The 23,250-nt window shown below is 38.4% G+C and overlaps 2 protein-coding genes across 5 annotated transcripts; one reads left to right on the top strand and one right to left on the bottom strand.

Moving 5' to 3' along the window:
• Positions 1–829: 829 nt before the first annotated feature.
• On the bottom strand, positions 830–12,094 carry LOC113021544 (adhesion G protein-coupled receptor E2-like). The gene is made up of 21 exons (XM_026166301.1): positions 12,001–12,094; positions 10,538–10,669; positions 8,934–9,080; positions 8,734–8,859; positions 8,408–8,551; positions 8,085–8,234; positions 7,829–7,975; positions 7,710–7,747; positions 7,388–7,468; positions 7,234–7,263; positions 6,986–7,139; positions 6,786–6,899; positions 6,517–6,689; positions 5,202–5,387; positions 4,294–4,497; positions 3,959–4,200; positions 3,790–3,856; positions 3,597–3,688; positions 2,412–2,571; positions 1,672–1,737; positions 830–1,505 (listed from the first exon to the last, which is right to left on the bottom strand). Exons 1-21 carry the CDS (start codon positions 12,092–12,094, stop codon positions 1,449–1,451), a joined length of 2,604 nt encoding a protein of 867 aa, XP_026022086.1. The 3' UTR covers positions 830–1,448.
• A 2,646-nt stretch (positions 12,095–14,740) lies between these two features.
• On the top strand, positions 14,741–20,764 carry gtf2f1 (general transcription factor IIF, polypeptide 1). Of its 4 annotated transcripts, none has more exons than XM_026165267.1 (14): positions 14,741–14,822; positions 15,370–15,423; positions 16,400–16,449; positions 16,671–16,743; positions 16,951–17,144; positions 17,286–17,456; positions 17,589–17,794; positions 17,896–18,046; positions 18,159–18,214; positions 18,656–18,787; positions 18,900–18,979; positions 19,234–19,375; positions 19,534–19,666; positions 19,831–20,764. In XM_026165267.1, the coding sequence occupies exons 2-14, from the start codon at positions 15,412–15,414 to the stop codon at positions 20,033–20,035; spliced, it is 1,605 nt and encodes a 534-aa protein (XP_026021052.1). In that variant the 5' UTR covers positions 14,741–14,822; positions 15,370–15,411; the 3' UTR covers positions 20,036–20,764. The 4 variants fall into 4 exon arrangements, with proteins under 4 accessions (XP_026021052.1, XP_026021055.1, XP_026021054.1 ...); XM_026165270.1 differs by having other exon boundaries at positions 18,900–18,973; XM_026165269.1 differs by having other exon boundaries at positions 14,748–14,830.
• The last annotated feature ends 2,486 nt before the right edge of the window (positions 20,765–23,250 follow it).

Here is a 23,250-nt window from a genome sequence, read left to right on the forward strand (position 1 = left end):
AACCAATGCAAATTCACCAACTTGTGTAGACTATGTTAAGGACCTAGGAAAGAAACATACACTGTTGACTGCGGGATTTTTATGTTGTCTTTTTCACGTTTGTGAAAAAGTGTTTTCAGGTTTGTGAAGCATTTATTCTTTTCTTTAGTTCCTTTCTCAGATCTCAAAGACAATGAACACAGTTATACTTAAAATTCCCAAAACGAATCCTGTAAAATCTGGACCAAATCAATTTAGAGACTAAGGACTTTTAAAGGACACTTCAAAATTGATCAAATAGCTATTTTATTTGTGAAATTAAAAAAATAGGGGCTGTCCTGCTTGTCCTACTTTTTTTTCTGTAGGCCATCTCGTATTTCTGATCTATTGAATATTTGTCCTTTCACACAAAAAAAAACATTTCAAGCTTTCAGTCAAAACCTGCATCAGAGCTCACTCCTACTTCGAAACGAACCGTTTCAGTGTTTTGTGTATTCTAATTCATATGTACACGATCAGTGCCTGCATTTGCTTTACATTACCAACTACTCCTCCTTCAGGCTGCCCTCCACCAGTGCCCTACTGTTTGCTCTCATCAAGCTGCAGTAATCATGGCACCTGCATGAAAAATGTAGCCATACTGTGCTTCAGGGGGGCTGTATTTCAGGCCTGTAAAAAGGGCAAGACTCCTTCCTTTCCTCATGCCAAAAAGGCACCCATTTGTAAACCTTATTATGAGACATTGATAATTAGTGACCAACTTTCTTCCTCCTAAATTCTAAATTAAAGTAAATAATGTATTTACTTTAAAGTCATTTAAACAGTGACAAAAAAACAGAACTTTGGGTGTCAGGTGACTTTATTGAGTCAAATTAAGCAGTATGTAAATCCCACAAGCAACCACTTTAATAGCATTAACAGCAGTTTATTGTGTCTTGTAAAACTGGGCATTACAAGCCACTTGTACAATAGTTGACTCCAACCACTGAATCAATCATTGGTCAATTGCTGATCAATCGTCATCAAGCAACTTTAAATAAGCAAAACTAAAACTTAAGTAAGCAAATGTTTTCTTAACAACTAGATTTATTAAGGAAAAAATGCTGTCCAAACCCTCCTGACCCTGTGTGGAAAAAGTTATTGTCCTCTAGCCCTAATAACTGGTTGTGAAACCCAAGATCTGATGTATGATTTGGGCGCACCTATATCTGGCCATAACCTTTTCAAAGTAAAGTTGAAAATTTGGGAGAAACACTTGGGACATTTAATCAGCAAGTAGTAGTTTAAAACACTTTCTAAATAAGTTTAAACAAGTATTACATAAAATGCACTAATTTTTCATGACAGAAAGAACTTATAAGGTTGATTCACAGTACAAATTCAAATATTTGACAAGAAAGTAAACAGTTGCCAGCAGAAAAGTATATAAATCTTCCATTTCCATCTTTTCCTTCACTTATTTATCAACATCACCCTCTGTGCTCTTGAGGGATGTCCAAGTCCTCGGACACTGATGGTGCATTTCTCTGTCAAAAAGTAGTGCAGATACTTTAGAAAAACTAAAAAAATTGTTACAAAAGGTTTAAATCTATTACAAGCAAAGCAACGCTTTATGCGGTCACATTTGCAACACAGGTTAGCTTTTAAATTTAAAAAGTCTTATTGGTCAAGTGACTGCTATGCAAAACTTACCACTGAGCCGCCTTCTCTGGTCTTGTTGAAAGAACAGGTCAGCCATTTGACATACTCATCTCTAATCTAGAATATGAAATAAATGCACATTTTGAAAAATAAATGAAATAACTCTCACTATAAAACTCATAAAAAATACTACCAATATGTTTTAACTAGAGATGATGTTAAATCACAGAGCTGGTCATTATTAAACAGGTGTTTAATGTGGTGCATTCCCTATAGATAGATCCATAAAGCCACAGAGCCATTGCTAGTGGGGCAGAGATTAGCTTTTATTTAACTACATTTTAACTTAATTTTTTTTCTCTTATAAAGAATACATCTATTCGCTTCCGCTTATCCTTTTCAAGGTCGCGGGGTGCGCTGGAGACTATCCCAGCTGTCGTAGGGCCAGAGGCAGGGGTACACCCTGGACAGGTCGCAGGCTGTCGCAGGGCTAACACAAAGAGACAGACAACCATTCACACTCACATTCACTCCCGCATTCACACCTATGGGCAATTTAGATTACTCAATTAACCTATTCCCACTAAGTGCATGTCTTTGGATGGTGGGAGGAAGCCGGAGTACCCGGAGAGAACCCACACAAACAGGGGGAGAACATGCAAACTCCACACAGAAAGACCCCGGCCTGATGGTAGAATTGAACTCAGGAATAATATAAAGAATGAATTATAAAAAGTTTGACATACAGTATGTAAGAAAAGTGTTAAGAAACACTGGTATAACGAGTCTACCTCCTTGTTGAGGACACAGTGGACAATGTAGAGAAAAGTACCCTGCTGGGAGTTCAGAACTATAAAAGCAACCTGAAAGAACAGGTTCGTCTGGTACAGGCCAAGAATCCAGGTACAGCCAAGTATAACAAACTGGGCCAGTATCTTGAACAAAATCAACCTGCAAACAGAACAACAGAAGGTTTTTACAGTTCTTTACAAAACATTGGAGCAGGATGTTAAATAAAAAAGTCAGTATGCTAAATGAATTCATTTCTCTACTGTAACTGCACTTATAGTCAAACAGGAAGACATGTTTAGTCTCTAGAGATGAACTGATTGTCTGGCAAGGGAAAGGTATCTCCCGATTTCCAGTCTTCTCTGGTCCAGAAGGGGGACTGGCTGGTCGGCGTCTTGCGCATACATTTCATGAGCAAATTGTTACAAACTACTACTTCTACACACTCACAGTGCACAAATAAAAAATGATTTACTTGCACATGGAAACGCATGCAAATAGTTGTGCGCACACTCACAGGCGCATGCCAACAAGTTGTCAGCATGGAAACTCCCCACCACGAGTGAAGACACAAAGTTCGCCAAAGTAAACGACCACAGAAAATGTTTGTTATGACAAACCTGATCAAACACTTAACTCTGTACTTTTTAAAAATTAGCCAACAAATGAAAAGTGAGTCAAGCTAAACTATTCAGAGCTCAGAACCAACCACAAGTAAGAGAGTCAGGCAAGAGCTGTGAAAGGAAAATTACAGACAGGTGAGAAAAAAGGGGAAAGGGTTGATGTCCTCTCATCCGGGGAATTCATAAGTATACGGGAAAATGATGCAAGTGTCTGATATAAAGGTATACAGCAGCTCATTTCTATTCAATTATTAGCATGCTTGAAAGAGAAAATCCTGTAACTTACTGAGTTTGGAGCAAAAGTTTATTTATCTATTTATTTATTTTTTATTATGCAAATAATATTTTGCATTGAAAAAAGTTGATTATTCTTTCTATATAATGTCAGTTGTAGTTGAAATAGGGAAAAATCTGTGTTGTCATTTAGCAAATAATCAGAATCAGAATGGAAATCGCACTTAGTCTGGAGTCTCTACTGAGTGACATTTTTTTTTAAAAGCTGCACAAAAATCTTAATGATTACTCAGAATTTGAACTTGCTTTTTAAACAAACCTCAAACTTACTTTGTATCTTTGGACTGAGAGATATCACTTTTTATGTTAGCCAAGGTGGGCCGCAGACTCCATAAAGTTGCACCAAACAGGTAGCAATTCATCTGATAAAATAATCAGATTTGTAATTTAACTTTGAGACAAATTATCATTATAAGAAAAAAATGTAATGTGTAATACAGTTCTAACACAAAAATAGACACACAGCAAGGATCGCTATCACTGGCCCTGTTAAAGCCCATTTGAAGTTTCGTTTTTCTGACAGCCAGCATCTGCAATTCAAACGCACATCAGAGACCATTATCCAGTCTTGTACATTTAGTAATAAAAGGATTTAATGCATAAATCGGTGCATTGCACTGTGTCTGACTTACACATTAGCCTCAGTACGTCCATATCCACCAGAATACATCAGTGCCGAAACACCCACAATCACAAATGGAACACCATAGCCAATCAGATAGAGAAGAGGCCTGGGGAGGCCATCTCTTTGAATGACTTTCACCTGGGAGAGCTTCCGTACCAACAAGTGGAGCTGTAGTGCCTCCAGCAACATCCACACAAAACTGGCAACAATAAAGAAGTGGAGAAGCCCTGCCATGACAGTGCAGGCCAGCTGTAGAGACAGATAAATATGTTTAAGCTTTATGGACAATTGGAACACAATAGATAATCTTTTGATAATTCTTGGAGTTTAGCCACATTGTACCTTATTATCAGTGTATTTGTCATTCCACAACAAGAGCAGTTGTGAAAAAAACAGGTTGAGGCAGAGGTGGAGACGGGCTGTGTTGTTAATTTTGGGATTCCAGCTGCACAGAAGGAAGGTAAAGATGGCCAAAGCCAAGAAGAATAGTCCAATAATCACACATATCCGGTTCAGCCACTCTAAGAAGTCATTCTGTGGCACAGGCTGAAAATGAGATACATGGATACTGATGAAAATGGATGTAAATTTGGCTATAACTGTGCTTGACTTATTGGCTTATTGAAATGCTTTAAAGCTGACAAATGTCTAAGATCCAGGAGATTTTTTAAGAGCAATTTTTGTTGAGATATCATCTGAATTTCAGGAGCGCCCCCTCTGGCCTCAGGCTATAAAAGCCCCCCTTCTCCAATACCTGCTGTTCTCATTTTCATGCCCCCCCCCCTTCCTTTTTTCTTTCCTCTCTTCTCCTGTCCTCTCCTCTCTTCCTTTCCTCCCTTTATTTCTCGTTAGTACAGGGGCCTTCAAGGCCTTCCCCAAACCGCAGCACTAATCACACTCCTTCATCCCTCATTGCTCATCGTTACCAAGGGAGTGGTCCCTGCTAGTGAAATGTTGTGTCTCTTTCTAATTCTGCATATGCCAAGAAGTGTGGGATAAACTGTCTAAAACTGGGTATGTAAAGTGTACTATACTTGTTGACAAAGCAGTTTGACAGAATACCAAATTTTCACTGATTACAAAAAAAAATTTCTTCCACTTAAAATGTAAAAAGGGATTTAACCGCTTATATACACTGCATGTTTCCATTTGTCAAATTGTGGAGTTTTAATCAAATCTGAAAAATGTACAAGTATGTTAAGTCCTGTAAGTAATAAGACTTCAACCTTACCAACATGTAACTGACATACCTCCCCAATCTGCATTATGAGAGCAAAGGTAGAAAGGTGTGAGCAGCTACAAACAGTGTAGTTTTTGTGAGAGTATGCAACCCAGCAACCCTCATCTGACCAACGCATCGTCTCTCCATTTTGTCCACCTTTGGCTTCTCCGGCTTCCCAGTACACACAAGTGACCATTCCATTATCTGGTACTTCCTAAAAAAAAAAAAAAATAGGCAAAGGCAAGAATAAAAAGTCTGATTCTTTTTCAATACATGCAGTGGTGTGAAAAGTGTTTGCCCCCTTCCTGATTTCCTGGTGTCTTGCATATTAAACACAAATGTTAATATTGGACAAAGAGAGAAAGACATCATACCACGATCTAAAGAAACAACGGAGAAACAAAGTCACTGATAGCTATGAGTCTGGAAAGCTTCCTGGCTTCCTCCTGGAGTGACTGGGCTACCAAAATTACTCCAAGAGCACATTCACAACTCATCCAGGATGTCACAAAAGAACCCAGAACAACATTAAAGAACTGCAAGCTTCATGTCTCAGTTAAGGTCAGAGTTCATGCTTCAAGAATAAGAAAGAGACTCGGCAAAAATGTCATCCACAGAGGAGTTCAAGAAATAAAACAGTTCTGACCAAAAGGCTCATCTTACCTTTGCCAAAAGCCCATTTTGATGATCTTGAAGACTTTTTGGAAAATATTTTGTGTACTAATGAGATTTGAGTTCCATTACATCTGGGGTTGTTGTGGTGCCTTAGGATCTGAAAAACCATGAATTCTGCTGTTTACCAAAATATCCTGAAGGAGAATATCGTCCATCTGTTCAAGACCTCACTCTGAGGCATGCTGATGATGATTCAAAATTATCCAAAACACATCAGCAAGTCCACCTCCAGCTTAAGAAAAACTAAATTAAGACTTTGGAGTGGCCAAGTCCAATTCCTGACCTTAATCTGATTGAGACGCTGTCGATCAAAAACCCTCCAATGTGGCTGAATGAAAACAATTCTGCAAAGACGAGTGGGCCAAAATTCCTCCACGGAGCTGTAAAAGACTCATTGCCACGTATTGCAACACTTGACTACAGTTGTTGCTGTTAAGGGTGACCCAGCCAGTTATTAGGGTTAGGGGGCAATTACTTTTTTTTCCCTTAATGACAAATACCTACACTTAGACACTGCATTTTGAGTTTACTTGCATTATCTTTGTCTATTATTTATATTTGTTTGATGATCTGAAACATTTAAGTGACAAACATACTAAAAATCCAGGAAAACAGGAAGGGGGCAAACACTTTCACAACACTCTATATGTACAATCTTGATGCTACACCTTGTGTTGAATTGTAAAGTTGACAGGCTCTGTCAGGTTGGTGGTGTTTATTCCTGGTATTATGGCAGTTAAAACATCTGAGTACATCTCTGTCACATTCTTGGTTTTGAAGTATTGATGACTGAGAATGCTCTCCATCCCATCTAGCGTCAGAAAGGCGGCTGATACAGAACCTGGAAGTGGTCACATCACAAAAAAACCCAACAACAACAACCACATTCATCTTGATGCACCTGTGTCAGTCAACATTTTTAAAAAAAAGCTCTTACCATTGTTGGCCCTAGCTAGATCCTCCAAGTTGATTTTCATTTCGTATTCCTTGGCAGAGAGGGATGAACTCTTGCTATCATAGCTCAATGAACCAATGGCCACTAGACTCAAATCTTGAACACAGATATGCATTCATTATGTTTGTATTTACTAAGAACTCAAATTTGACCTATTAGCGTAAAGTTGAGCTTGGTCTTACCCACTGTTGAAGTGTGCATTTCCTTTTTTATTTTCGTCTCAGTCGACGGAGTCATTGCAACAACGAGCTGCTCTGAGAGGCCAAGAATAACACTACCAGTCTCCCCGTCTCCTTCACTGCTTGTGCTGGTAAGTGTTCCAACACCTGAAACCATCTACAGAAGACTTGAGTTATTGTAATGAACAAATAAACAAGCAAATGAAATGAATAAACTGGAAATATAAAGCTATGACTCTGCTTTTTAGTACCATAGATGTAGAAAAGCAGTTTGCAACTGTCTGCAAAGATGTCAAGAATGGAGAAAATTGCGTTAGATAAAAAATAACTGCCGGGTTTTCTGTGCATCACGTTACATCCTATTTGTTGTGTAGCATTTACAAGTTAACGTTTTTAACTACGTACCACATCCGGTAAAAGGACACCTGTATTGTTCTTCAGGTCTTCACCCAAGTTTTCAAGGAAAGCTCTCTCTTTTGTCTTATCCTGAAATTAACGTTTGGGTTTAGTTTATGTTTGCTACACGATTGCATCTTTAAAAAACGGGGATTTATGTTTTGTATAACTGTCTAATTACAGTCGAATGTATTACTGTGAAAAAGTGATCTTTATCAAAGAACTAACTTACAATCAAAATCATGAAACATAACGGGTTATTAATGAACTTTGTTATGCATTAAAAAGTTAGCCAGTTAGCCTCTAAAACATAAATCACCACGAGTCTTACCTTATTAGGTTTGATTTCATCTAGAATGTCTTCAAGGCCTGTCAGTAAATTAAAAAAATACATTTAAATTCTAAACACTTTTGAAAATCTAAAATGTCTTTGAAGTCAGCTTTGCTCACTTTTACAAAAAGTGATGCCCGCCTTCCAAATTACACCAGTTGATGGGTAGAATCCATCAGGGCAGGAACAATAGAAGGTGCCTGGTGCATTAGTACACACAGTTTGGTTACCACACAGTCCAGGAGTTTCACTGAACTCATCTATATCTAAAGCGGTGAGAGAAAAACAAGGGGCTGTTTTTCTTGCTTGTTTGTTTTTTGGAAATTATATATTTATTTGCTTTTGGAAACAAAAGAGCATAGGAATAGCACATACCATTGCATGGGTTAGCAATGCTGGCTATAACATGTGGATTGTCCACTCGATAACCAGTAAGGCAGGTACAGTTGTAAGATCCAATTGAATTTGTGCAGTTACAGTTTGCTCCACAGATGTTCAACACATGGTCAGCACACTCATCAATATCTGTAACACACATTTAATCAAATTCAAGCTGCAGGTCAAAAAATACTACGGCAGGTTGTGAGACTGAACCTGTTTCTTTTGTATATATTCTGCATTTTTTCATATTAAACTGCAGTCTCTTTGCCTATATCTACAGTTTTCAGCTAGTGCCTTTGTAAATATGTTGTAAATACCAGTGCATATGTTGGTCATGCTGGGTTCTTTGGATTGATCAGTTGGTGCGTGACCTGGTATACACCCACAGGTATAAGCTCCAGGTGTGTTTGTGCAGATAGAATCAGGGCCACAGATAGATGAGGTTAGACACTCATCATTATCTGAAAAGAAGACAGTCAGTGTAAACAAATTCAATTTATGTTCTTTGTGTACTGAAAATTACACTTAATATGCTTTTCTAATTATGTTAATCACTCAAAGAACTTTATGCTACAAGCTATATTCACTCAAACACACAAAAGGATTTTCCTACCAAACACATGACATAAATAATAATACAGACCTTGGCAAACAGGGGTTGCATCTGATTGAATGTGAAAGCCTTCATTGCAGTTGCACACATAGCTTCCAATTGTATTGGTGCAGGACCCATATTGCCCGCAGATATTGGCAAGACATTCATCAATATCTAAACATACCACAGTTACCAAGTTAAAATCTGCATTAAAAATAGATTTTGTTATTTTGTGTTTTTATTGGTACCTGTGCATCCATTGGACGTTCCAGGTGGCAGTGTTGGATCTGCTACACTGAAACCATTCAAACAGGTGCATATATATGACCCGACGGTGTTCTTACAATTTGAGTTAGGACCACAAATCCCTGTAGTCCTCTGGCACTCATCAATATCTGACAAAAAGAATAATAACAAACCAGCTGCAAACTTTAACAGTATTGACATTTAGTGAAGTTTATTTTCTTTTGTTTTTAGTTATTTATTGTTACTTTAGTTTGTTTGTGAAGTTTATTTAGAACAAACATTAGTGTAAATCTTTGTATTATTATCATTCAGCATGGTTCCTATCTCCAAGAGAGAGGCCAGCCATCCTTTGGAGAAGGCTCATTTCTGCCACTTGTATCCACATTCTAAATTTTGTGGTCTCTACCCAGAGCTCTTTGATCAGCTTGATGGCCCCCCTTACCTACAGTGTCCTGGTAATGCTGTGAAAGTTCTGCCAGAGGTGGGAGTTGAAGATCTCTTTGATAGTGGCCTCCCCCAGACTTTCCCAGAGCACCCTAAATATGCATTTACGCGTACCAGGTCTGTCCAGTATTCTCCTCGACCATCTAACCCAACTCAAGACCAGGTGGTGATCATTGAAAGGCTCGGTCTCTTTATCCGAGTGCTCAGAACATACGGCTGCAGATCCAATGATACAATTACAAAATCGACCATCGACCTGTGACCTGGGGTGTTCTTTGTGCCATGTGCACTTATGGACATCCTTATGTTCTAACATGGTGTTCGTTATGGACAAACAGTGGAAGGCACAAAAGTCCAATAACAAAACACCACTCAGGTTTAGATCAGGCATGCGGTTCTGCCCAATTACACCCTTCCAGGTCTCACTGTCATTGCCCATGTGAGCATTGAATTATAAGACCATTTGCAAACAATTTGAAGGCTGTTTGAAGGACGTTTGGGAGAACAGCAAAGTCAAGGATTTAAATATGTTTTCCATCCAAGTCTATGCCTATGGATGTCTCATCTATAAAAGATGAAGATAAGGATATGACAACATATCCTCAGCCGAATCCTCATTAACCTTTCCAAATACTATAGGACATATTTTATTGACCCTAATCCAGGGGATGATGTTACAAGAAAGATTAGTCTTTGCTGTTTGCAAATGCAATCTCACACTGTCAACTTTGTTACTAAAGAAGTTAGTTTGCTTCATCGCATGGCATGCTGGTAAACTGACCAGCACATTCCACACATTTTTGAGAATTTCAAATATTCCTACCTGTGATCCCACTTAAAGTCTTAAAAGGAATGAGTAAAGGAATAAATCTTTATTACGTAATATTCTCTTTTTTTCCCTCATAATTTAAAATGTTAACCCTTTTTTCCCAACTTAGGGTAGAAAGTTTTATCTATAAAGGGACTCTGATTTATGAGTAGCAGTTTTTGCATTGTCCTTTTGAAAGATCAAATGATTTTTTTAACCTGGTAAGGCCCAGATCATTTTTTTAGGCATAAGACATCAGGATCAAAAGATGATGTACTTTGTTTTATACATTATTTTCATAAGAATAAACAAGAAATATAGAATAGTTACTTATTTTTAATTTCACGTACTTACCAACACAACCAAATGAAGCCGGAGTAGGAAGGTGGTTTTGGGGGATTTCATAACCATCCTCACAATTGCAGCCTCCATCTGGCATACACTTGGCCAATGGTCCACAAGAGTCTGGCTTACAGTCATAATGATCTAAATACATATACAATTGTGAAACACAATCATAACATAAATGACTATCAACAAAAAAACATTTCAATTTAGCGAGTTTTGCCCTTTGAAATTAGGGTTTAGATATTTAGTGACATAGTTTTACAGTCGTAATGTGCAATGTGCACTCCTCTCTCCTAGTCTGCATGTCATGTGACCAGCCAACTGATCCTAGGCCTGGAGACCATGCCAGTTAAAGTACTTTCAGCACTGCAGATAACTAACTTCAGCAATTTAGAATTTATATTGATTGATTGATAGTACTTTATTTATCCTGAGGGAAATTGTTTCGCAGGCTGCCAGATGATCCGGCGCCATCATGTGCACCCCTTCTGACCATACATAGAATACACAAGCAAAACATTGGGAAGAAAGATCAGAGAGGTACGAAAAAAGTCAAGAGTTAGCCCATATGAACAGCAGCCTGGTCCTGGTACGGTGTTGGACAGGTCCGCCTGTCTACTTCGGGTGGGAGTAAGCGTTCGGAGGCATTGGGAGGGGGGAGGGAGTGTTCAACTTGAGAGCGAGAGTCCTTTCTCCCGGTCAAGCAAAAGTCAACATTCCTCCACCTGACATAGGTGACCTTAAGGGATAGGAGCAGACAGTCATAATACAGTCCTCTTATCAGGGAGAATTGTTGTTCTGGCCAGTCTTGGCCTTGGAAAGCTGCATGAAGGACATGGTTGTTTGGGTTTGAACAAACAACTGCATTCCAGTTTCACAGTTGGTCTAAATGTCCATCACTGGTCATCAAGTCTCTCAATTCCCATCGAGGAGCCATCAGCTTCTCCAAGATCTTATCAATATTGTGTTCAATAAACACAGTCTGAGTACTCACAGCTTGCCCATCGTCAGTAATGCTGGCTAGCCTTGTGGGGTTTTGAACAGCTGTAATCGCTTTCTTTGTTCTTCGATAAGCCAGGTCCGAGCCAGCTCCAAACAGCGAGAACTCTGTTATCATTGTTCCACATCTTGTTCAATGCCCCCCATTGAGAGTGTCGCCAGGCACACGACACAACTGACCATCAAGCAGTGTCAATTTCATTAAGGGACTAATTGATCAAATCCAGAACAAGACTGAGAGACTCTCTGAGGGTTAGAGTTAGACAAGACTAGAAAAGAACAGAAACCAAGCAGGGAAAGATAAGGGAGGGAGAGGGGGGGAAAGATGCATCCACCTCTACCAAGAGAAGAATGAATGAGTGAATGAATGAATGATTTCTGAATATTTGAAAAAGGGATTCAAGCTAAGATTTCTATTTTAGAAGTAAAAATGAACAGAAGCATGGTGACAAGAATTAGTTACTACTCACAGGTCGCATATCCTTGCTGGTAATATGGGTAACTCATTGGTTGATACACATAGAATCCTCCAGGACAGAGAGCTATATTCACTACAGCGGACATGTCAGTACACGAAGAATAGAAGCCATATGCAGTCACTGTTGTTGGTGTCAGAGACTCAGTGGTTGGATAAGGTGATGAAATAAAAAGAGCACCCCATGTGCCACCACGATAAGGGGGTACACAATTAATAATAACTCTGTCTCCACCAATCCCTGTAAAGCGCCACCATTTGTTAAGAAGCTGCTGGTCATTGACAAGAGTGGCACCAAAATAAGTAGCGTCAAATCCCCGATTGCGCCACGACTGAGTTATATTGGTGTATCCATCACAAGAACCTGCACAATGCAAATCAAATATGTACAATAATTATCACACATAATTTATTACTTTATGGTGATTTTAAATCACATATATTGGCTATTTATTTGTTCATACCAGGAGGAAACGCAGTAATAACAGGTATCACAAGCAAACCTGAAACAAAGAAGATAAAAAGTTATAGAAATGTTTAATTAATCTTAAAAATTACTGTTAAATTGTTATACTATTGAAAAGTAATCATTCACGTTACCATCTCTATAATGTCACATACCAACTTCATTTTTACACTTGAATCAAACTGAGGAATGCCTCCAAGACTGTATAATTTTTCTTTTTTAGTAGAATACATTAAGGAACATGACAAAGGATATATTAATGTAGTGCACACGGCATGGAAAGATGTGCTGTGTTTGCAAGTTTAAGTATGCTCTCCAGGTGACAAAATAAATGCTAATCAAAATAGTCATAAAAATAACTACAACAATCCTCATCCACCTACATGGACTGAGTCTTATATAGTGCTTTTCTACTCTACCTGACAACTTAAAGCACTTTATACAACTTGCCTCATTTCCACATTCACACCTATTTATAAAAAAACAAGCATTCTGTTGATGTGTTATTGCTTTATATGTAACATACACACACATGAATACATGGTGGTTCCTCACTTGTTTCTACACATCCTAATCAATGTCCCCTCATCTTGGGTTCACAGTGTGTCTTCTTTCAAAACTTGGCAAAGTAATGACACAGCACAATAACTTGTACTTCCATAAAATTGTTTGATCTTGGAATCTGCAGTTGTTGAGAAATGATCCATAAAGCTTCTGGAATGAGCTTCCCAAAGCCCTGACCTCAAGTCTACTAAAAATATGTGGACTACGCTTTAAAGCCGGGTCCATGCAAATGCAAAAGAGTGGTCAAATATTTGCTATAATAATTTTTTTGAGGGTTACCAAAAGCGTATGTTCAGATGTATTTTTCTTTAGGACTGCCAACAGAACATTTATCAAAGGCAAAATACAATTTCAATCAAAAAGAGCTTTTTTCATTAAAAAAAAAAATCTAGATTTTTTTCTGCTTTCAGGTTCTATTTTGAATTGAATGAAAATTACATACCAAGTAGAAGTGACAAAGCAAAGTAATTCATCATCATACGAAACATCGTGTGTCAATGACATCTGCTCGTCAGTCCTGAATACTTGTAGCACACACTGTGAAATTTGAATTGCTTCCCAAAAAAGTTAATCCTGCCTTAAACATGCAAAGAGATAATGCAAATACAAATTGAAGATGATAAAAAAAATACAGTCACTGTGCACCATTTGTAGCAGACATGTTCAAGGATTGCAATTAAAATAGCCCATTATTTAATCACTGCTTATCTTATGCACTGTATCATGCATACATATATATACACTGTGTATCTGTTTCCCTTTATCATAGCTTTTCGATCTAATCTTGGTCAAATCCATAGTCTTCTTCCTTGCTAACAAGTTTATTATATGACCTTATTATATGACCAGCGACAAGTCGAAGTTAAACAGTCAAATGTGTGATAAAGGATAAACAAGTGCCTATAAGTAATTATTATTAGTCAGTTCAGATTGTTCATCAAATTTTCTCTTTCTTATTAGTGTTTGTAGCATTTAATGTCATGTTTCCTTGGCAGTGCTGTTTTTGTGAGTCAATCAATGTGGATAATGGAAAGTAAAGGCAACAATCAATACTACTTTACTAGTTGACAAGATAAATTTTAAAAAATACACTTCTCTTTTTGTTTTGTTACTTCTGGGAGGGTTTTGATAAGTCATATAGGACAAATTTGTACACGTGTTCTAAGGCCCATGTCAAGGTATGTTCTTGTTATGGTCAGAGCCTGCAATTCAAGCACATGTGACACATTCTTGGGTTTCTTTTGTCTCTAATATTGTGTGTGTGTGTGTGTGTGTGTGTGTGTGTGTGTGTGTGTGTGTGTGTGTGTGTGTGTGTGTGTGTGTATAATGTATATCTAATATAAATGAAACAGGGTTGAATTAAACTGCTCGCTAAATCCTCTGTTACACACTAAATGCTATTGACATACAGGTACTATGAGGGATATTTTATGTCTCTTTAATTGCTTCTCACACAGGCAAATTGCATTTATTCACAAAATGAATATTTAAAACTAATAAAACCCTAAAACACACATTTTACTAGTTTATTAGTGCAGATTGTGGATATCATCTTACACACGTGTTTGAAAATGTTGCGTTAAAGGTAGTGCCACTTTCTGGAAATATTTTCCTCGGTGGATGAGTAGTGGGGTGGTAGAAAGAAACTCTTAAACAAGATAAACTGGTGAATACAAGGGAACAAGCGGAACCCTTCAAAGGGACTGGTAGGAACCAATGTCTACAGTAAATGTTTCCTATTGACCATAGAGGCAAACGGAACAAGTGCAATTGGAGTGCACACAGCGGTAAGACGGTATATAATCATTTATGAGCCGATATTTCATATTTAGTCTTTTTAATTTCCAATATTTTTTGCATTGGTCGAAGATGGATAGGTCTCATGAGTTTACAGTGTTCCTGCTTGTTTTCACAGTTAGCTACAGACCGCAGCTACAGCTGCTTGCAAAATGTGGTGCTGCTAAAGCTAACGTACAAAGATATAAACATCAGTTACACCTCGTTTCGTATAACTTTAGCCTAATTTAACTTTAGTCAGTCTTTCTTGTAATATTACAAATGAGTCATGGAAGGGGGATAGGTTTCCTTTATTCTGCCGCGTTTGTTTTAATCCTAAAATTGTCATAACTTGCTGAAAACGCTTATAAAGCATTATTTGAATGTCTTCGTGCAGGGATATCGTACCTTCACAGACCTTTTCGGTTCTCTGTTTCTCAGCTGGATAATCTGAGTTAAAAATAAACACAAACTGACTGAATTATATATTATTATGTATTATCTTATTAGTATCATTACTCTGTTTTCGTAACGGTGTGTCCACCTCGCCTAAAGCAGCTGTTGATGTGGTGTCGTAAATCCAGAGACTGACAACCAACCATGACATCACTGGTAAGCTTTCATTTGACAACACAAAAGTATGTCTTTATTTTCTTTTGATAATTTGATCCACTCTTGTGCTATGTTTAATGCCGTGAATCTACAGTGTTGTGCAAAAGTCTTGAGCCATCCCTCATTTCTCCATGTTTTTTTTCCAAGTAGCCAGAATTAATTGTATTTTTAAGTGGTCTTTGGAAACAGTTCTCCAGGCTTTCTGACGGAGTTTTCTTTGGCTGCTTCGTAAACTCATTTTCAGTCCAGTCCTTGCACCTAATTATTTTCAGAGGAGTTGCTTTTTGTTTTTTGTTTTTTTGTTGGTCGGTTTGTTTGTCAACCACTTAACACTGACCTATTATTCAAGCATGAAAGAGGCAGGTAACACAAAAGATTATCCAGTGTTGTACCTCATTACAGTTCGGCTCATTTCAGTTTGGCTAATTCCAGTTTCCCTTTTTTTTCTCTCTCTCTTTTTTCTCTTTCTAAAAACTACATTGACAGCAGATGCAAAAAAAATATTAACTTTTTCCAGTGCTTTTCTCGCTTTTATTTGTCTCCATAGTCTTCCTTGAAAATGCTTTGATCCTTTGTGGTCTTCTTTACATTGTCCAATCAGGTTGGCAATGATTTTAAGTGTCTGATTAGGTTTGTTGTCAAAAAATGAGCTTTGGACGTTCTTCTGGAAGCCTGGGGAACTATTACAGAAGACATCTTGGAAGAAATGACAAGAAAGCTTGGATAAGAGAGTTCAGGCTGTGTTGAAGAATTAAGCAAATTATACTAAATATTGACTTTAAAGTTTGTTACAATTGTACAAACTCCATTTTTACCTTATATGTGGTTTGAGTAAGTTATTGCATTTCCATTTTACTTGTAAATATAAAGGAAGAGACTCAAGACTTTTGAGCTGTACTGGTCCGACATGGCTTTCATGGTGTGCACATTATTCAAATGTGACAGGCTTCCAACAAGAACACTTTTTCTCTTACAGGGAAGCAGCAGCAGCACCTCAACCACAGAATACATCGTGCGTGTCCCCAAGTGAGTAACACATGTAAATATCCAAAGAGATTTGTGTGCACAGGACTTGCCTTATGTCACTGTTTTGCATGTGTTCATGTGTGTTTTGGTCATTCTAGGTGTCACTTGAAGACGTGCATGTGCATGACTATTAGAAGATGATTGTGACGCAAATGAATTGAGCTCAGTTATGTTGCACAATAACTCACTATATTCTTCTTCTTTTTTTTTTCTTTGCATAGAAACACTAGCAAGAAGTACAATATAATGGCTTTCAATGCAGGGGACAGAGTCAACTGTTCAACATGGACACAGGTGGGCTTCATACTTTAACTACACCTCACAGACAAAGCTTAGGTTTTCAGTATGACAGAGCTAGAGTTGATATGAGAAAGGAATATCAGCCAGTCTTATTCGCCTTAAACAAAAAAAAAGAGCGAGAAAGATGTGATAAATTTAGGAATGAGTAGGCTGGGGTTTGTTTTTTTTTCACTTTTCCATTGCTCTTTCTCCTTTCCCCAGGCTCGTATGGAAAGAGATATGAGTGCTCGGAAGATATATGGGGAGGAAGAGACCCCTGAAGGCGCAGCAGGTAGTGAGTTTGGCAAAAAGCAGCGCGAGGAAGCTCGTCGGAAGAAGTTTGGTATCGTCACGCGTGAATTCAAAGTGGAGGACCAGCCCTGGATTCTCAAGGTTAATGGTAAAGCTGGCAAGAGGTGAGTAGAGAGACTCCCTCTGAGTTACTCTCCAAAAGTGTTGGTAATGCAAGATAAAATTATGTATTATAAGAGTTATTATTTAGAGAAATCTCGGTGACTTGATGTCTGTAAAGAATGTTTTTTTTTTTTTTTTTTAAGGTTCAAAGGTATAAAGAAGGGTGGCGTTACAGAAAATGCATCCTACTACATCTTCACGCAGTGTCCCGATGGAGCTTTCGAGGCTTTTCCTGTTCACGGCTGGTACAACTTTACACCACAGGCCAAACACCGAACTCTGACTGCTGAGGAGGCTGAGGAGGAGTGGGGCAGGTGAAAGGGAAAGGACGGGGGTGGTTTGGGATTAAAAGTGATGAAGAAAAATGAGTACTTAAAAAATAAGTACTCAGTTGACCCTAGATGTTAATTGTTTGATTTTAAGACAGTCACCCTCTGTTTTTCTAGGCGGAACAAGGTGGTGAATCACTTTAGCATCATGCTTCAGAGACGTCTTCGAGAGCAGGAGCGGGGTGAGGAAGACGAAGACGAAGGAGAAAAATCTGGGAAGAAGAAAAAGAAGGGGGGCGGAAGAGGGGGTGACCTGCGCATTCATGACCTGGAGGACGAGCTGGAGATGAGCAGTGATGACAGTGACAGCAGTATGGGGGACGGTAAGGAGAAAGACACAACAAGAAGAAGAGACTATTGTAAAACGTCTCCGGCTTTCATCTTTTGATTTTCTTCCTTCAAACACTTTGGCTTTGTTGGACAGATGGAGAGAGCAAGCCAAAGGTAAAAAAAGATGCTGGGAAAGGAAAAGCAAAGAGAAAGAAGCAAAAGAGTAAAGACAACGAGGCTCTGGAAGACAGCGATGACGGAGACTACGAGGGCCTAGAAGTGGATTATATGTCAGATGAAAGCAGGTCAGATCCGTTACACGGTAGCACACAAAGACTCACACTGTATCAACAATGTTTGGGTTTTTTTTGTTGTTTGTTGTTTTATTTATTCATTTATTTTGTGTTTCAAATTTAGCTCAGAAGAAGAACCGGAAAAGGGAAAGCCTGTCAAAGCAGAGGAACACCCTAAAGGTCAGATCAATTTATTGTTAAAAATACTCAATAAAAGTGAAGCTATAAAACACAGTAAATGTAAATGGACGTGTACTTGGATGTTCACACAGTCTCACACACATTCATACAAACCCTAAAGGAACACAATCTGATGGATGCATCACAGGCGACTCACGGTTTCAACATGCTGATTGGTAGACGCACCATTCTATCTTTTGCGGCACAGGCACCCCCAAACATATGATTTTATGCATACAGTGTCAAAAAATTTATTTTAGGCATTGAAAAGTTAGGTGAGTGGAAGGTGACCTGAGTAGACACAATCTTGAAAATGACTTAGGTCTCATATAACTTAGCTCCGCATCTGGACGAACGTTATGGCCAGATACCTGCCAGAAGTGTCTAGTTTTTCACTAATCAATGTATTTAGATTGTTTCTGAATATTTATCCTTTTGTAGGGATTGATGAAGAATCTGAAAGTGAGGAAGAGAGTGAGGAGGAGAAACAGAATGATGAGGAAGCAAAAGAGGAGGAAGAGGAGGAGGAAGGGAAGAAAACCCCAGTTCAAATGGAGAAGAAGAAGAAAAAAGGTAAAAAAATATTTATAAAAAGTCACAACACGTACTGTTGAATGGAGTATTTTAAAATATGTGAGCAATGTGTGTGTATGAGTAGTCAGATTTATGTTCTTGTGCTTCACAGACAGCAGTGGAGAATCAGACAGCTCAGATGACAGTGACATCGAAGGAGAGACGGCCTCTGCTCTGTTCATGGCGGTTAGTGTGCGTAACTGAACAAATTCACATTTATTTCTTTTTAAGCCAAATTAGTTTGTAATATATTTTCCTATCATTATCATAATTAACATCAGTACCGTTGTTGCTTAATAAAACAATGGCTCGACCAGTGTGCGACCAGTTTTGTAATGCTGAAGCTTTGGAGTATTTCATATTAGTGCGGATTGTTATTCTATATTGGAATTTTTCATTCTTTGTTTGCATTCTCATCAATTATCGTCTTTTCCTTCCTATCTCAGAAGAAACGCACACCTCCTAAACGTGCTGGTGGCCGTGGCTCTGCAGGCAGCTCCAGGACTGGTAGCCGTCCTGGAACTCCATCCTTAGACTCTGCCTCCACCTCGAACACACTCCGTGCTGCCGCCAGCAAGCTGGAGCAAGGTGATTTCTCAGAAAGCCCACACAAATGCTCATACGTTCACAGTATAGTGTACATACGTAGATATATGCAGGACCTTCACAAGTAGCTTTCTACTCTCAAATCTTCTCTTTTTGTTATTCCATTCCAAACAAACTTGTCTTCTCTGTCTTGTCTCCAGGTAAGAGACAAGGTCCTAGCATCGACTCACCTGCTGCCAAAAAGCTTAAGATGGAACCCAGCACCCAGAGCCCTGTTCCCTCTGGGAAGAGCACACCTCAACCCCAATCAGGCAAATCCACCCCAAGCTCAAGGTAAGGTCCAGGTTTTTTTTTTTTCGTCAATACAGTTTCATAGACACACAGTTATTTCTTCCTGCTTGTCTTACGATTCAGAAGGCTAACATAAATACACCAATAGATATATAATGTAAATATGAGTGTTAAACTGTATTCTTTACTTTTCATTCACCCCACAGTGATGTGCAGCTGACAGAGGAAGCAGTCCGCCGCTACCTGATCCGTAAACCAATGACCACTAAAGACTTGTTGAAGAAGTTCCAGACTAAGCGCACCGGCCTGAGCAGTGAGCAGACTGTCAACGTGCTGGCACAGATCCTTAAGCGCCTCAATCCAGAGCGCAAGAACATAAACGACAAAATGCACTTCTACCTCACTGAATAACCAAAGGAACAGAGGGATGTTGTGGTTGTAGAAGTGGTGAAGTGCTAAAACTGACCCTCTTTTGTTCAAAGGTTATAGTGTTTTCAATAAAACCCATGGAAGAATAGTCTGCACAGGTTGTTCTGTGATATGCCACAGCACAGGAAGCTAGACCCGCCTTCAGCAGAAGTCACCTTAAAGCGGACTTATTTTGTCAGTTTTCTTTTCTGTATTTTTATTCTTGAACTCTAAAACAGTAAAATTGCTTTGCAAGATTTCCAGTTCAAAATATATACATGTAGATTTTTTTATCTTCCACTTTGCTGTAGTGCAGTTTATCCTTTGTTTTAGCTGCCTACCACTTCCTTGTAAGCTAACTTTGTTTTGATTGGCTGCCCCTCCTAAAAAAAAAAAAAAAAAAAAGTTGTTTTACAGGGTTCTCATTTACATCAAAAATCCCAGAGAAGAAAAAAATGTGTATATAACAGAAAATAAGGAATAGTACAATAGGTTCCCTTTAAGTAACAGACTTGTCCATGAAATTATGTTGAATGAAAAATTTTGTTTTGACCTGATAGTTAAAACCTGATAGTTCTGTTTTGTTTGTTTTTTTGTTTGTTTTTAATTCCTTGCATAGAAATTTTTTTCTAATAAAACTATTCTTATGTAAGGATTTGAGTTTTTGTACCTCCTTCAATGTTAAAAAAACCCTTTTGTCCTTTAAGGACAAAACTGGGCAGTTTTATTTTTTTGTCAGTTTATCAAATCACTTGTTCCTGAAAGTACTTTAATATAAACAGATTTATTAAACACACTTCACATTAAACATCTAAATATGTATGTGTGTTGCTTAGAGTGAAAATAATTCAAAGAAAGCATTAAAAAGAAATGGCAGCAACTAACATTCACTTCTTACTTTGGGATCTTGTTCTTCATGAAGTATAGTTGGGCACAGAACACGCATCGATTGTTTATTTTGTCCTCCCTCTGTAAAGACAAAGATTACCCTGAAATAGGGTGCATGCAAATATTTTTGAAAGCTCATTTGCATAACTATCAGGAAGCTAAGACTGTCTTTTGCAAAACCTTAGTTTGCTGCTTTGTTTACTGTCCTGGGATAACCTTTATCACGTAAAAGGAAGCTACTATTTTGACACAACTGGTAGGCAGCAAGTAACTTTATTATTTTAATGATGAAAAAGTACAGCACTTAAAATGCCAATACTGTTAAAGGGATGTAAAAGTGATTTGTGTGCAGTGTTGTCTGAGGTTTCTCATCTTCCTCGTCTTTGTGAGTTTACATAGATTGTAGTGCGATTTGAAGCAAAAACACTTCTATTGTACACCAATTTCAAACCTTTTATTTCAAAAAGTCTTGAAAGAGTAGTTGTCAAACAATTAAATGAACATTTTTCAAACGAATTGTTTACTTTAAAATCTTTTAGTCAGGATTTAGAGTGCAGAATGGCACAGAAACTGCACCAGTTAAAGTCTTATGGCCTCTTGACTATTAACTGCTTGGCCTGCAAGACCTTATTGCAGCATTCAATATCACTGACCAAATATGTTACGGCAGAGATTAGAACACACTGTTGGTATCAAGAGTACTGTAGTGAATCACATGTATCACACATGTAGATTATAGTTTTTTCATGTGAACGAGGAGCCTCTTTTCACACACAAAAGCTATTCAGGGAGTTCAACAGGGTTCTGTGATGGGACCAGTACTTTTTTATATTATACATGCTTTCATTAGGTAATATTTTTAGAAAACATTGGGTACATTTTCTTTGCTATGGAGATGATACCCAGTTTTATCTATCTATGAACCTATGTGATCTGGCTCCATTTATCTTAATGACCTCATAGTAGCATTTCACTCCAATAGAGCACTTCACTCTCAGACTGCAGGCTTACTTGTGGGCCCTAGGACATTTGAAAATAGAATGGGAGGCAGAACCTTCAGCTATCAGACCTCTCTTCTGGGAGACCAGCTCCCAGTTTGGAAGTTTAGAAACTTTCATTTCTGACAAAACATATAGGTATGTCTAGATTAGGTGACCCCCTGAATCCTCCTTTAGTTGTGTTGTAATAGGTCTAGGCTGCTGGGAGGCTTCCCTCGATCTATTGAGTGCTTCTTCTTCAAGCTGCTCTTTTCACTTGTCTGTCTTTATACATCACTTCTGTATTTAGTCATTAGCAATTCTTAAACTCTGCCCATCACTCCTGTAGTTTACCTTTTGTCCTCTTTCTCTTCGCTCTCTTCTTTTTTTCTCTCACCCCCACCCAGTGACAGTAGATGGCTGCCCCTCCCTGAGCCTGGTTGTGCTTGAATTTGTCCCTAAGTCACCAAGTGCTTGCTCATAGAGGGTTGTGTGATTGTTAGGGTTTCATTCTAATACTGTATCTTGCAAAATTAAGTGCCTTGAGGTGACTGTTGTTGTGAATTGGCACAATATAAATACAATTTAATTGAAATATATTTGCATTGCACCAGCTCAAACCAGGATAGACTCTACAATATCAGAGCAAGAACCCCCAAAATCACAAAGCACCCTATGAACCGGCACTTGGCAACAGTCGAGAGAAGGAACTCCCTTTCATTAGGTTTATATGTGAGACAGAATCACACTCAGAGAAGAACAAACATCTGCCTTGGCCAGCTGGGAAAGAGAAGAAAGACCATGAACAACAAAAGACAAAATAAAACCTGAAGGATGGTATAGATAAAAGATACAACATGCAACAGAGCATTCAAAAAAAAAAATCACATGGGTATGGAAGAAGTGGTCAGGGCATCCCGGGAAGCTCCTCCACAGCCTGCGTCTAGAGCCCCTGTTTGAAAAATATAAACATGATAATTAGCACATCACAGACATCGTCTTTAAAGACGCATTTTACCTTTTAATCCCAGGCCCAGAAGTTCTGTAACCACCATGTCTTTGAATGAGACCTAATCCCCATTCCTCTCTGCAATATACTATTATATTGACTCCCCGACTGTGGTGTCATCAGTGTGTTGAAACCCAACTCATATGCAGTCATTACAATAAAATAAATAATTTAGTACAGTCTTCTTTACCTGTGTTAAAAGACTAAAGAAGTACATAAGGAGTATTTGTCTAAACTAGGGTTGCCCAGGAAGTCATGTTTAAGTACTTTATGTCTTGATCCCTTTCATTTAGGATCAACGAATAGAGTGCGGTTCCTCCTGCAATGAATTTGCCTTATCAGAG

The sequence above is a fragment of the Astatotilapia calliptera genome, chromosome 4 (assembly GCF_900246225.1).
Source record: "Astatotilapia calliptera chromosome 4, fAstCal1.2, whole genome shotgun sequence".
NCBI lineage: Eukaryota > Metazoa > Chordata > Actinopteri > Cichliformes > Cichlidae > Astatotilapia > Astatotilapia calliptera.